This window comes from Dendrobates tinctorius, unplaced genomic scaffold (assembly GCF_039654945.1).
Source record: "Dendrobates tinctorius isolate UK_male_01 unplaced genomic scaffold, ASM3965494v1 ptg000151l, whole genome shotgun sequence".
Lineage (NCBI taxonomy): Eukaryota > Metazoa > Chordata > Amphibia > Anura > Dendrobatidae > Dendrobates > Dendrobates tinctorius.
The window spans coordinates 11,286,307-11,302,817 of record NW_027361818.1 but is presented as its reverse complement, the minus strand read 5'-3'; the positions used below and the strand labels follow the sequence as shown (position 1 = coordinate 11,302,817).

At 44.0% G+C, this 16,511-nt stretch overlaps 1 protein-coding gene across 1 annotated transcript in view; it reads left to right on the top strand.

Moving 5' to 3' along the window:
* Window positions 1-833: 833 nt before the first annotated feature.
* The window catches only part of CLDN15 (claudin 15), a 75,831-nt gene continuing 60,153 nt past the window's right edge, over window positions 834-16,511 (top strand). The window contains exon 1 of the mRNA XM_073547125.1: window positions 834-1,452. Coding sequence (XP_073403226.1) covers window positions 1,236-1,452 — 217 coding nt within the window. The 5' untranslated portion in view covers window positions 834-1,235. The remainder of the gene's footprint in view (window positions 1,453-16,511) is intronic.

The window sequence follows — 16,511 nt, the reverse complement described above, 5'->3', positions numbered from 1 at the left end:
ATGCTGTCTTATGTACATCTGAAAAGTGGGAATACTCACGTGATGATGTATTCAAGCAGCGGAAAGCATCATAAAGCTCATTTTGAATTAACCAGTTTTTTAAAGCTGGGACCTTGTGGCGAACTAAAGAGGATGAATCAATGCTGCTATCTGGGACAATATTAAAGTCGCCCAATAAGATGAGTTCGCCTGTTTTAACGTTGTCGATTGCCACCATGAACTTGTGAGCACATGCGTGGAATTATCCTGGACCTCATAAGACCCAGATGTTCTGAAGATTAGGGAACAAGGACCAGATGCGGGACAATGTGGAGCGAATGGTTCAGAGTGGGGAGCATAAATATATCTTTTTTTTAATTTTTTCACCTTTTTTCCCATTTTGGCGAAGAGAAGAATTCAATCTGAGAAAAACGGTCCAATCATAGTAGGATTAGTTTTTCTTAGACATGGAGAGAAAAAACAAAAGTTTCTCCACCATCTCCAAAATTTACACAGACCGCTCGGTCCGAGGAGAAAACCGGACACATGACCAGCCCCATAGAATGTCCTATATATGAGTGCAAGCCGTGAAAACCTCGGATAGAACTCATATGAGATTATCGGTGGTGTGCACAAGCCCTTAATGTGCTGCTGTAGTAATAGTGGAGAAGGGTATCCGGTAGCGGTGGGGACAGAATTGCTAAATGAAGGTGTATTGGTACAGAGACACCTGAGGGATGAGGAAGCATGAGGAATGTGGAGAAGTGTGAGACATTCTATCAGCCGTGTGCTGCACAGGTACAATGTACCAGTGCCCTACAGAGCTGAGGATCAGCCATAGGTGTGGTGTAACAGAATGTGAGGAGGAGCTGCAGGGTTACACACCTCACATAGCTGCTCTCCGAGTGTAGCAGAGCTGGGAACATCAGAACATCTCTACTGGTTCTGAACAATAGCAGATCACCACTGGCTCTGAACCACAGCAGATCATTTGGGGAGTCAATGAATTTGGGGCTTTGAGGGACTGAAGAACAAGGTGGCGAAGCGAAAGAAGAAGCAAAAGGGCTAAAAGGGTCAGTGTTACCAAAGTGAGAGGAAGAGGTCAGAGGAGCAGAGAACAGATTGACAGTGGTCAAAGCCAAAGAGCAGAAGTGGTCAGCATCTGGCAGCGTGGACAGTGACAGTGGAGCCCAAAGAGCGACACCACCAGTAAAAAAAATCCCTCTCCGTCTCATTCTCTACCACCACCCATCGAGATGTCCGCCATCGTGGAAACAGTGGGCTTCTTCTTCGGGGTCACGGGCTCGGTCATGTTGGGGATCACGCTCTTCAATGCCAACTGGCGGGTGTCCTCGGTGGATGGGAATGTCATCACCACGTCCACCTTGTTCGAGAACCTGTGGATGAGCTGTGCCACCGACTCCACCGGAGTGTACAACTGTCGTGACTTTCCCTCCTTGCTGGCGCTCTCCGGTGAGTTGTTGTGGGGTTTGGGGGCTTGGTGGGTCGGCTGTGGTGCTGGAGAAGGTTAGTGATGGAGAGTTTGGGGGACACAGATGGTTCAGGAGGTTGGGAGGTGATGCAAACGGGGGGATTGGGGATGAGGTTGGGATCCGGGTGTTATGGATGGTAACGGTTATCTGGACATTGAGGAGATCTTCTCGGATTCCAGGTTTAAGGGTCTTTTATGGCTGAGGACGAGAAGGAGGAGGATGAGGATGAGAAGCATTGACAGAGAGAGACACAGGACATTAGGGAAAAACTACAGGAGAAATGAAACCATAGAGGAGACCATAAAGGTGGGGGTCCGAGGAGCAGGTGATAGAGGTCACGGACAGAGAGGACCCGAATGATGGGCAGTGGAGAACTAGGACTGAAGGGAAAGTAATGAGGCACCAGGTAGATGGGCGACCAGCTATACTGTAAGAGTAATGTAAGGAGACAGTCAGCAGGTAGATTACCTCTGTATACTATAAAGTGTAGTTTATGTAAGGAGGCAGTCAGCAGGTAGGCTATTTCTATACACTCTATGTACAGTGTAATGAGATAGTTAGCAGGTAGGTCACCTCTGTACACTATATGTAGAGTGTAAAGAGATAGTCAGCAGGTAGGGTACCTCTGTATGCTATATGTACAGTGTGATGATACAGTCAGCAGGTAGGTCACCTCTTTATATTGTTTGTACAGTGTAAGGAGACAGTCAACAGGTAGGTCACCTCTGTAATAGTGTATATATAGTTTAATAAGACACTCAACAGGCAGGTCAGCTCTGTATACTGTAAGTATAGTGTAAGGAGACTGTCAGCAGGTAGGTCACCTCTGTATAGTGTATATATAGTTAAATAAGACAATCAACAGGTAGGTCACCTCTTTATATTGTTTTTACAGCGTAAGGAGACAGTCAACAGGTAGGTCACCTCTGTATAGTGTATATATCGTTTAATAAGACACTCAACAGGCAGGTCAGCTCTGTATACTGTATGTATAGTGTAAGGAGACTGTCAGCAGGTAGGATTCCTCTGTATACTGTATGTATAATGTAAGGAGACAGTCAACAGGTAGGTCACCTCTGTATAGTGTATATATAGTGTAATAAGACAATCAACAGGTAGGTCAGCTCTGTATACTGTATGTATAGTGTAAGGAGACTGTTAGCAGGTAGGTCACCTCTGTATAGTGTATATATAGTTAAATAAGACAATCAACAGGTAGGTCACCTCTTTATATTGTTTTTACAGCGTAAGGAGACAGTCAACAGGTAGGTCACCTCTGTATAGTGTATATATCGTTTAATAAGACACTCAACAGGCAGGTCAGCTCTGTATACTGTATGTATAGTGTAAGGAGACTGTCAGCAGGTAGGATTCCTCTGTATACTGTATGTATAATGTAAGGAGACTGTCAGCAGGTAGGTCACCTCTGTATAGTGTATATACAGTTAAATAAGACAATCAACAGGTAGGTCAGCTCTGTATACTGTATGTATAGTGTAAGGAGACTGTCAGCAGGTAGGTCACCTCTGTATAGTGTATATATAGTTAAATAAGACAATCAACAGGTAGGTCACCTCTTTATATTGTTTTTACAGCGTAAGGAGACAGTCAACAGGTAGGTCACCTCTGTATAGTGTATATATCGTTTAATAAGACACTCAACAGGCAGGTCAGCTCTGTATACTGTATGTATAGTGTAAGGAGACTGTCAGCAGGTAGGATTCCTCTGTATACTGTATGTATAATGTAAGGAGACAGTCAACAGGTAGGTCACCTCTGTATAGTGTATATTTAGTGTAATAAGACAATCAACAGGTAGGTCAGCTCTGTATACTGTATGTATAGTGTAAGGAGACTGTTAGCAGGTAGGATTCCTCTGCATACTGTATGGATAGTTTAAGAAGACAATCAGCAGGTAGGTCACCTCTCCATAGTACACTGTGTACCCATGACTTGCTAGGTGGCCTCCTGACACCAATCTGCACATGATGGAGCCGCTTCCTTCCTTCTTTGTGTAACTATTGCTCTGATCGGACTCCTCGAAAGTGGATGTGGCGTGCAGTGCGCACACTGTCCGCTGTCACTGCACTTCTAATATTATTATTATTATTAGGGGACAGGGGAGCTGATTCTTGATTACAGTGGGGGGGGGGGGTCAGTTACCTTGTCATCTTTTCTGAACTATTTGTCACTTCTGCATCATTATGTTACTGTTCCCAGATCTCACTGTCCCAGCAGATGGATTGTTCCATTAGTACCCAGCCTGACAATCCTCTGTGAGCGAAACATCCACAGAACTAATCATTGTCACAGCCGAAGGATTGTTCCATTTGTACCCAGCCTGACAATCCTCTGTGAGTGAAACATCCACAGAACTAATCATTGTCACAGCCGATGGATTATTCCATTTGTACCCAGCCAGACAATCCTCTGTGAGCGAAATATCCACAGAACTAATCATTGTCACAGCCGATGGATTATTCCATTTGTACCCAGCCAGACAATCCTCGGTGAGCGAAATATCCACAGAACTAATCATTGTCACAGCCGATGGATTATTCCATTTGTACCCAGCCAGACAATCCTCTGTGAGTGAAACATCCACAGAACTAATCATTGTCACAGCCGATGGATTATTCAATTTGTACCCAGCCAGACAATCCTCTGTGAGCGAAATATTCACAGAACTAATCATTGTCACAGCCGATGGATTATTCCATTTGTATCCAGCCTGACAATCCTCTGTGAGCGAAACATCCACAGAACTAATCATTGTCACAGCTGATGGATTATTCTATTTGTACCCAGCCTGACAATCCTCTGTGAGCGAAACATCCACAGAACTAATCATTGTCACAGCTGATGGATTATTCTATTTGTACCCAGCCAGACAATCCTCTGTGAGCGAAACATCCACAGAACTAATCATTGTCACAGCCGATGGATTATTCCATTTGTACCCAGCCTGACAATCCTCTGTGAGCGAAATATCCACAGAACTAATCATTGTCACAGCCGATGGATTATTCCATTTGTACCCAGCCTGACAATCCTCTGTGAGCGAAATATCCACAGAACTAATCATTGTCACAGCCGATGGATTATTCCATTTGTACCCAGCCTGACAATCCTCTGTGAGCGAAATATCCACAGAACTAATCATTGTCACAGCCGATGGATTATTCCATTTGTACCCAGCCTGACAATCCTCTGTGAGCGAAACATCCACAGAACTAATCATTGTCACAGCTGATGGATTATTCTATTTGTACCCAGCGTGACAATCCTCTGTGAGCGAAACATCCACAGAACTAATCATTGTCACAGCTGATGGATTATTCTATTTGTACCCAGCCAGACAATCCTCTGTGAGCGAAACATCCACAGAACTAATCATTGTCACAGCCGATGGATTATTCCATTTGTACCCAGCCTGACAATCCTCTGTGAGCGAAACATCCACAGAACTAATCATTGTCACAGCCGATGGATTATTCCATTTGTACCCAGCCAGACAATCCTCTGTGAGCAAAATATCCACAGAACTAATCATTGTCACAGCCGATGGATTATTCCATTTGTACCCAGCTTGACAATCCTCTGTGAGCGAAATATCCACAGAACTAATCATTGTCACAGCCGATGGATTATTCCATTTGTATCCAGCCTGACAATCCTCTGTGAGCGAAATATCCGCAGAACTAATCATTGTCACAACAGATGGATTATTCCATTTGTACCCAGCCTGACAAATCCTCTGTGAGCGAAACATCCACAGAACTAATCATTGTCACAGCCGATTGATTGTTCCATTAGAACCCAGGCTGACAAATCCTCTGTGAGCGAAACATCCACAGAAATAATTAATGTCACAGCCGATTGATTGTTCCCTTAGTAGTCAACCTGACAATCCTCTGTGAGCGAGATATCCACAGAACTATTCATTGTCACAGCCGATTGATTGCTCCATTAATACCCAGCCTGACAATCCTCTGTGAGCGAAACATCTACAGAACTAATCATTGTCACAGCCGGTGGATTGTTGCATTAGTACCCAGCCTGACAATCCTCTGAGCGAAACATCTACAGAACTAATCATTGTCACAGCCGGTGGACTGTTCCATTAGTACCCAGCCTGACAATCCTCTGTGAGCGAAACATCCACAGAACTAATCATTGTCACAGCCGATGGATTATTCCATTTGTACCCAGCCTGACAATCCTCTGTGAGCGAAACATCCACAGAACTAATCATTGTCACAGCCGATGGATTATTCCATTTGTACCCAGCCTGACAATCCTCTGTGAGCGAAACATCCACAGAACTAATCATTGTCACAGCTGATGGATTATTCCATTTGTACCCAGCCTGACAATCCTCTGTGAGCGAAACATCCACAGAACTAATCATTGTCACAGCTGATGGATTATTCTATTTGTACCCAGCCAGACAATCCTCTGTGAGCGAAACATCCACAGAACTAATCATTGTCACAGCCGATGGATTATTCCATTTGTACCCAGCCTGACAATCCTCTGTGAGCGAAACATCCACAGAACTAATCATTGTCACAGCCGATGGATTATTCCATTTGTACCCAGCCAGACAATCCTCTGTGAGCAAAATATCCACAGAACTAATCATTGTCACAGCCGATGGATTATTCCATTTGTACCCAGCTTGACAATCCTCTGTGAGCGAAATATCCACAGAACTAATCATTGTCACAGCCGATGGATTATTCCATTTGTATCCAGCCTGACAATCCTCTGTGAGCGAAATATCCGCAGAACTAATCATTGTCACAACAGATGGATTATTCCATTTGTACCCAGCCTGACAAATCCTCTGTGAGCGAAACATCCACAGAACTAATCATTGTCACAGCCGATTGATTGTTCCATTAGAACCCAGGCTGACAAATCCTCTCTGAGCGAAACATCCACAGAAATAATTAATGTCACAGCCGATTGATTGTTCCATTAGTACCCAGCCTGACAATCCTCTGTGAGCGAAACATCCGCAGAACTAATCATTGTCACAGCTGATGTATTATTCCATTAGTGTCCAGCCTGACAATCCTCTGTGAGCGAAACATCCACAGAACTAATCATTGTCACAGCCGGTGGACTGTTCCATTAGTACCCAGCCTGACAATCCTCTGTGAGCGAAACATCTACAGAACTAATCATTGTCACAGCCGGAGGACTGTTCCATTAGTACCCAGCCTGACAATCCTCTGTGAGTGAAACATCTGCAGAACTAATCATTGTCACATCTGATGTATTATTCTATTAGTACCCAGCCTGACAATCCTCTGTGAGCGAAACATCCACAGAACTAATCATTGTCATAGCCCGTGGATTATTCCATTAGTACCCAGCCTGACAATCCTCTGTGAGTGAAACATCCGCAGAACTAATCATTGTCACAGCTGATGTATTATTCCATTAGTACCCAGCCTGACAATCCTCTGTGAGTGAAACATCCGCAGAACTAATCATTGTCACAGCTGATGTATTATTCCATTAGTATCCAGCCTGACAATCCTCTGTGAGCGAAACATCCACAGAACTAATCATTGTCACAGCTGATGGATTATTCCATTAGTACCCAGCCTGACAATCCTCTGTGAGTGAAACATCCGCAGAACTAATCATTGTCACAGCTGATGTATTATTCCATTAGTACCCAGCCTGACAATCCTCTGTGAGCGAAACATCCACAGAACTAATCATTGTCACAGCTGATGGATTATTCCATTTGTGCCCAGCCTGACAATCCTCTGTGAGGGAAACATCCACAGAACTAATCATTGTCACAGCCGATGGATTATTCCATTTGTACCCAGCCAGACAATCCTCTGTGAGCAAAATATCCACAGAACTAATCATTGTCACAGCCGATGGATTATTCCATTTGTACCCAGCTTGACAATCCTCTGTGAGCGAAATATCCACAGAACTAATCATTGTCACAGCCGATGGATTATTCCATTTGTATCCAGCCTGACAATCCTCTGTGAGCGAAATATCCGCAGAACTAATCATTGTCACAACAGATGGATTATTCCATTTGTACCCAGCCTGACAAATCCTCTGTGAGCGAAACATCCACAGAACTAATCATTGTCACAGCCGATTGATTGTTCCATTAGAACCCAGGCTGACAAATCCTCTGTGAGCGAAACATCCACAGAAATAATTAATGTCACAGCCGATTGATTGTTCCCTTAGTAGTCAACCTGACAATCCTCTGTGAGCGAGATATCCACAGAACTATTCATTGTCACAGCCGATTGATTGCTCCATTAATACCCAGCCTGACAATCCTCTGTGAGCGAAACATCTACAGAACTAATCATTGTCACAGCCGGTGGATTGTTGCATTAGTACCCAGCCTGACAATCCTCTGAGCGAAACATCTACAGAACTAATCATTGTCACAGCCGGTGGACTGTTCCATTAGTACCCAGCCTGACAATCCTCTGTGAGCGAAACATCCACAGAACTAGTCATTGTCACAGCCGATGGATTATTCCATTTGTACCCAGCCTGACAATCCTCTGTGAGCGAAACATCCACAGAACTAATCATTGTCACAGCCGATGGATTATTCCATTTGTACCCAGCCTGACAATCCTCTGTGAGCGAAACATCCACAGAACTAATCATTGTCACAGCTGATGGATTATTCCATTTGTACCCAGCCTGACAATCCTCTGTGAGCGAAACATCCACAGAACTAATCATTGTCACAGCTGATGGATTATTCTATTTGTACCCAGCCAGACAATCCTCTGTGAGCGAAACATCCACAGAACTAATCATTGTCACAGCCGATGGATTATTCCATTTGTACCCAGCCTGACAATCCTCTGTGAGCGAAACATCCACAGAACTAATCATTGTCACAGCCGATGGATTATTCCATTTGTACCCAGCCAGACAATCCTCTGTGAGCAAAATATCCACAGAACTAATCATTGTCACAGCCGATGGATTATTCCATTTGTACCCAGCTTGACAATCCTCTGTGAGCGAAATATCCACAGAACTAATCATTGTCACAGCCGATGGATTATTCCATTTGTATCCAGCCTGACAATCCTCTGTGAGCGAAATATCCGCAGAACTAATCATTGTCACAACAGATGGATTATTCCATTTGTACCCAGCCTGACAAATCCTCTGTGAGCAAAACATCCACAGAACTAATCATTGTCACAGCCGATTGATTGTTCCATTAGAACCCAGGCTGACAAATCCTCTCTGAGCAAAACATCCACAGAAATAATTAATGTCATAGCCGATTGATTGTTCCATTAGTACCCAGCCTGACAATCCTCTGTGAGCGAAACATCCGCAGAACTAATCATTGTCACAGCTGATGTATTATTCCATTAGTGTCCAGCCTGACAATCCTCTGTGAGCGAAACATCCACAGAACTAATCATTGTCACAGCCGGTGGACTGTTCCATTAGTACCCAGCCTGACAATCCTCTGTGAGCGAAACATCTACAGAACTAATCATTGTCACAGCCGGAGGACTGTTCCATTAGTACCCAGCCTGACAATCCTCTGTGAGTGAAACATCTGCAGAACTAATCATTGTCACATCTGATGTATTATTCTATTAGTACCCAGCCTGACAATCCTCTGTGAGCGAAACATCCACAGAACTAATCATTGTCATAGCCAGTGGATTATTCCATTAGTACCCAGCCTGACAATCCTCTGTGAGTGAAACATCCGCAGAACTAATCATTGTCACAGCTGATGTATTATTCCATTAGTACCCAGCCTGACAATCCTCTGTGAGTGAAACATCCGCAGAACTAATCATTGTCACAGCTGATGTATTATTCCATTAGTATCCAGCCTGACAATCCTCTGTGAGCGAAACATCCACAGAATTAATCATTGTCACAGCTGATGGATTATTCCATTAGTACCCAGCCTGACAATCCTCTGTGAGTGAAACATCCGCAGAACTAATCATTGTCACAGCTGATGTATTATTCCATTAGTACCCAGCCTGACAATCCTCTGTGAGCGAAACATCCACAGAACTAATCATTGTCACAGCTGATGGATTATTCCATTTGTGCCCAGCCTGACAATCCTCTGTGAGGGAAACATCCACAGAACTAATCATTGTCACAGCCGATGGATTATTCCATTTGTACCCAGCCAGACAATCCTCTGTGAGCAAAATATCCACAGAACTAATCATTGTCACAGCCGATGGATTATTCCATTTGTACCCAGCTTGACAATCCTCTGTGAGCGAAATATCCACAGAACTAATCATTGTCACAGCCGATGGATTATTCCATTTGTATCCAGCCTGACAATCCTCTGTGAGCGAAATATCCGCAGAACTAATCATTGTCACAACAGATGGATTATTCCATTTGTACCCAGCCTGACAAATCCTCTGTGAGCGAAACATCCACAGAACTAATCATTGTCACAGCCGATTGATTGTTCCATTAGAACCCAGGCTGACAAATCCTCTGTGAGCGAAACATCCACAGAAATAATTAATGTCACAGCCGATTGATTGTTCCCTTAGTAGTCAACCTGACAATCCTCTGTGAGCGAGATATCCACAGAACTATTTATTGTCACAGCCGATTGATTGTTCCATTAATACCCAGCCTGACAATCCTCTGTGAGCGAAACATCTACAGAACTAATCATTGTCACAGCCGGTGGATTGTTGCATTAGTACCCAGCCTGACAATCCTCTGAGCGAAACATCTACAGAACTAATCATTGTCACAGCCGGTGGACTGTTCCATTAGTACCCAGCCTGACAATCCTCTGTGAGCGAAACATCCACAGAACTAATCATTGTCACAGCCGGAGGACTGTTCCATTAGTACCCAGCCTGACAATCCTCTGTGAGCGAAACATCCGCAGAACTAATCATTGACACAGCCGATGGATTATTCCATTTGTACCCAGCTTGACAATCCTCTTGAGCGAAATATCCACAGAACTAATCATTGTCACAGCCGATGGATTATTCCATTTGTATCCAGCCTGACAATCCTCTGTGAGCGAAATATCCGCAGAACTAATCATTGTCACAACAGATGGATTATTCCATTTGTACCCAGCCTGACAAATCCTCTGTGAGCGAAACATCCACAGAACTAATCATTGTCACAGCCGATTGATTGTTCCATTAGAACCCAGGCTGACAAATCCTCTGTGAGCGAAACATCCACAGAAATAATTAATGTCACAGCCGATTGATTGTTCCCTTAGTAGTCAACCTGACAATCCTCTGTGAGCGAGATATCCACAGAACTATTCATTGTCACAGCCGATTGATTGCTCCATTAATACCCAGCCTGACAATCCTCTGTGAGCGAAACATCTACAGAACTAATCATTGTCACAGCCGGTGGATTGTTGCATTAGTACCCAGCCTGACAATCCTCTGAGCGAAACATCTACAGAACTAATCATTGTCACAGCCGGTGGACTGTTCCATTAGTACCCAGCCTGACAATCCTCTGTGAGCGAAACATCCACAGAACTAATCATTGTCACAGCCGATGGATTATTCCATTTGTACCCAGCCTGACAATCCTCTGTGAGCGAAACATCCACAGAACTAATCATTGTCACAGCCGATGGATTATTCCATTTGTACCCAGCCTGACAATCCTCTGTGAGCGAAACATCCACAGAACTAATCATTGTCACAGCTGATGGATTATTCCATTTGTACCCAGCCTGACAATCCTCTGTGAGCGAAACATCCACAGAACTAATCATTGTCACAGCTGATGGATTATTCTATTTGTACCCAGCCAGACAATCCTCTGTGAGCGAAACATCCACAGAACTAATCATTGTCACAGCCGATGGATTATTCCATTTGTACCCAGCCTGACAATCCTCTGTGAGCGAAACATCCACAGAACTAATCATTGTCACAGCCGATGGATTATTCCATTTGTACCCAGCCAGACAATCCTCTGTGAGCAAAATATCCACAGAACTAATCATTGTCACAGCCGATGGATTATTCCATTTGTACCCAGCTTGACAATCCTCTGTGAGCAAAATATCCACAGAACTAATCATTGTCACAGCCGATGGATTATTCCATTTGTATCCAGCCTGACAATCCTCTGTGAGCGAAATATCCGCAGAACTAATCATTGTCACAACAGATGGATTATTCCATTTGTACCCAGCCTGACAAATCCTCTGTGAGCGAAACATCCACAGAACTAATCATTGTCACAGCCGATTGATTGTTCCATTAGAACCCAGGCTGACAAATCCTCTCTGAGCGAAACATCCACAGAAATAATTAATGTCACAGCCGATTGATTGTTCCATTAGTACCCAGCCTGACAATCCTCTGTGAGCGAAACATCCGCAGAACTAATCATTGTCACAGCTGATGTATTATTCCATTAGTATCCAGCCTGACAATCCTCTGTGAGCGAAACATCCACAGAACTAATCATTGTCACAGCCGGTGGACTGTTCCATTAGTACCCAGCCTGACAATCCTCTGTGAGCGAAACATCTACAGAACTAATCATTGTCACAGCCGGAGGACTGTTCCATTAGTACCCAGCCTGACAATCCTCTGTGAGTGAAACATCTGCAGAACTAATCATTGTCACATCTGATGTATTATTCTATTAGTACCCAGCCTGACAATCCTCTGTGAGCGAAACATCCACAGAACTAATCATTGTCATAGCCAGTGGATTATTCCATTAGTACCCAGCCTGACAATCCTCTGTGAGTGAAACATCCGCAGAACTAATCATTGTCACAGCTGATGTATTATTCCATTAGTACCCAGCCTGACAATCCTCTGTGAGTGAAACATCCGCAGAACTAATCATTGTCACAGCTGATGTATTATTCCATTAGTATCCAGCCTGACAATCCTCTGTGAGCGAAACATCCACAGAACTAATCATTGTCACAGCTGATGGATTATTCCATTAGTACCCAGCCTGACAATCCTCTGTGAGTGAAACATCCGCAGAACTAATCATTGTCACAGCTGATGTATTATTCCATTAGTACCCAGCCTGACAATCCTCTGTGAGCGAAACTTCCACAAAACTAATCATTGTCACAGCTGATGGATTATTCCATTTGTGCCCAGCCTGACAATCCTCTGTGAGGGAAACATCCACAGAACTAATCATTGTCACAGCCGATGGATTATTCCATTTGTACCCAGCCAGACAATCCTCTGTGAGCAAAATATCCACAGAACTAATCATTGTCACAGCCGATGGATTATTCCATTTGTACCCAGCTTGACAATCCTCTGTGAGCGAAATATCCACAGAACTAATCATTGTCACAGCCGATGGATTATTCCATTTGTATCCAGCCTGACAATCCTCTGTGAGCGAAATATCCGCAGAACTAATCATTGTCACAACAGATGGATTATTCCATTTGTACCCAGCCTGACAAATCCTCTGTGAGCGAAACATCCACAGAACTAATCATTGTCACAGCCGATTGATTGTTCCATTAGAACCCAGGCTGACAAATCCTCTGTGAGCGAAACATCCACAGAAATAATTAATGTCACAGCCGATTGATTGTTCCCTTAGTAGTCAACCTGACAATCCTCTGTGAGCGAGATATCCACAGAACTATTTATTGTCACAGCCGATTGATTGTTCCATTAATACCCAGCCTGACAATCCTCTGTGAGCGAAACATCTACAGAACTAATCATTGTCACAGCCGGTGGATTGTTGCATTAGTACCCAGCCTGACAATCCTCTGAGCGAAACATCTACAGAACTAATCATTGTCACAGCCGGTGGACTGTTCCATTAGTACCCAGCCTGACAATCCTCTGTGAGCGAAACATCCACAGAACTAATCATTGTCACAGCCGGAGGACTGTTCCATTAGTACCCAGCCTGACAATCCTCTGTGAGCGAAACATCCGCAGAACTAATCATTGTCACAGCTGATGTATTATTCCATTAGTATCCAGCCTGACAATCCTCTGTGAGCGAAACATCCACAGAACTAATCATTGTCATAGCCAGTGGATTAGTACCCAGCCTGACAATCCTCTGTGAGTGAAACATCTGCAGAACTAATCATTGTCACATCTGATGTATTATTCTATTAGTACCCAGCCTGACAATCCTCTGTGAGCGAAACATCCACAGAACTAATCATTGTCATAGCCAGTGGATTATTCCATTAGTACCCAGCCTGACAATCCTCTGTGAGTGAAACATCCGCAGAACTAATCATTGTCACAGCTGATGTATTATTCCATTAGTACCCAGCCTGACAATCCTCTGTGAGTGAAACATCCGCAGAACTAATCATTGTCACAGCTGATGTATTATTCCATTAGTATCCAGCCTGACAATCCTCTGTGAGCGAAACATCCACAGAACTAATCATTGTCACAGCTGATGGATTATTCCATTAGTACCCAGCCTGACAATCCTCTGTGAGTGAAACATCCGCAGAACTAATCATTGTCACAGCTGATGTATTATTCCATTAGTACCCAGCCTGAAAATCCTCTGTGAGCGAAACATCCACAGAAATAATTAATGTCACAGCCAATTGATTGTTCCCTTAGTAGTCAACCTGACAATCCTCTGTGAGCGAGATATCCACAGAACTATTTATTGTCACAGCCGATTGATTGTTCCATTAATACCCAGCCTGACAATCCTCTGTGAGCGAAACATCTACAGAACTAATCATTGTCACAGCCGGTGGATTGTTGCATTAGTACCCAGCCTGACAATCCTCTGAGCGAAACATCTACAGAACTAATCATTGTCACAGCCGGTGGACTGTTCCATTAGTACCCAGCCTGACAATCCTCTGTGAGCGAAACATCCACAGAACTAATCATTGTCACAGCCGGAGGACTGTTCCATTAGTACCCAGCCTGACAATCCTCTGTGAGCGAAACATCCGCAGAACTAATCATTGTCACAGCTGATGTATTATTCCATTAGTATCCAGCCTGACAATCCTCTGTGAGCGAAACATCCACAGAACTAATCATTGTCATAGCCGGTGGATTAGTACCCAGCCTGACAATCCTCTGTGAGTGAAACATCTGCAGAACTAATCATTGTCACATCTGATGTATTATTCTATTAGTACCCAGCCTGACAATCCTCTGTGAGCGAAACATCCACAGAACTAATCATTGTCATAGCCAGTGGATTATTCCATTAGTACCCAGCCTGACAATCCTCTGTGAGTGAAACATCCGCAGAACTAATCATTGTCACAGCTGATGTATTATTCTATTAGTACCCAGCCTGACAATCCTCTGTGAGTGAAACATCCGCAGAACTAATCATTGTCACAGCTGATGTATTATTCCATTAGTATCCAGCCTGACAATCCTCTGTGAGCGAAACATCCACAGAACTAATCATTGTCACAGCTGATGGATTATTCCATTAGTACCCAGCCTGACAATCCTCTGTGAGTGAAACATCCGCAGAACTAATCATTGTCACAGCTGATGTATTATTCCATTAGTACCCAGCCTGAAAATCCTCTGTGAGCGAAACATTCGCAGAAATAATCTCTCTCCCATCCTCATAGTTTCTTACAAAGTCAGGTGTTCCATGAGCAAACTTCGGCAGGATGGAGGTTCAGCCTCAGAAGCTGAAGAAGGAGACTGACCCCTTTACTAGGCGCAAGCACTTTTTTGTTTTTGCATTTTTTGTTTTGCACTTTTCCTCCCCTTATTTCAAGAGCCATAATTTTTATATTTTTCTGTCCCCTGTAACCATGTCACAGGGGACGGATGAGCTAAAATTTCACTACTTAAATTCCATCATTAGTGATTGACAACATTTAGGTGTAAACAGCAGTGATCAGACCTCGCTCTGGTTGCTGCTGTTAGTGGCAAGTGCGAGCTGTATAACACTACGAGCACCCATCATTCCTGGAGCAGGCTTTTCTAACAAACCCGCTTCATATACACACACCTTATAGATGTTGGAAAGGACCTTTTCCAAGTTTCAGCAGACAGCCCTGCTCACAGCGCTGATCTCTGCAGATACTGTCTAATATAGAGCAAAGCTAGATGTGATAACAAACACCTCCTGCAGCTTTGATCTCTCAGTATTCAGTCTGTGGGAAAAGGGAAGAGGTGAGCTATGCCTAATTAAAAACACCTCTGCAGCTCTCCTCTCACAGCACTGTTTGCTCAGCTATATTCCCCCTTCCGCCCACACTGACCTTTGGGAGATGAAAGCTTGAGGTGGTTGTAATCACACTCAGCTCTGCTCTTGCTGGCAGTGGATTATTCAGGATACCCTCAAAGCGTGTGACAACAGAGCTTCTTTATTCAGGAACAATCAGGAACAATATATGATAAGCTTAATAGATCAGGAATACATCATTTGTGTGTCTCTATCTGTGCAGCACCTACAGCAGGCTGCTTCTCTCATACACAGACACAGGAAAACAGGAAATACATGACCTTGGAAATCAAGGTCCCAGAGTCAGGAGGAAGAGTGGAGAGGCCACAATCCAAGCTGCTGGAGGACTAGTGTGAAGTGTTCACAATCAGTGATGGTTTGGGGAGCCATGTCATCTGCTGGTGTAGGTCCACTGTGTTTTATCAAGACCAAAGTCAGTGCAGCTGTCTACCAGGAGATTTTAGAGCTCTTCATGCTTCCCTCTGCCGACAAGCTTTTTGGAGATGGAAAGGTCATTCTCCAGCAAGACTTGGCCCCTGTCCACACTTCCAAAAGTACCAATACCTGGTGTACAACCAACAGTATCACTGTGCTTGATTGGCAGCAAACTCGCCTGACCTTAACCCCATAATCTTTGGGGTATTATCAAGAGGAAGATGAGAGACACCAGACCCAACAATGCCGACGAGCTGAAGGCTGTTATCAAAGCAACCTGGGCTTCCATAACCCCTCAGCAGTGCCACAGGCTGATCACCTCCACGCCACGCCGCATGGATGAAGTAATTGATGCCAAAGGAGCCCCAACCAAGTATTGAG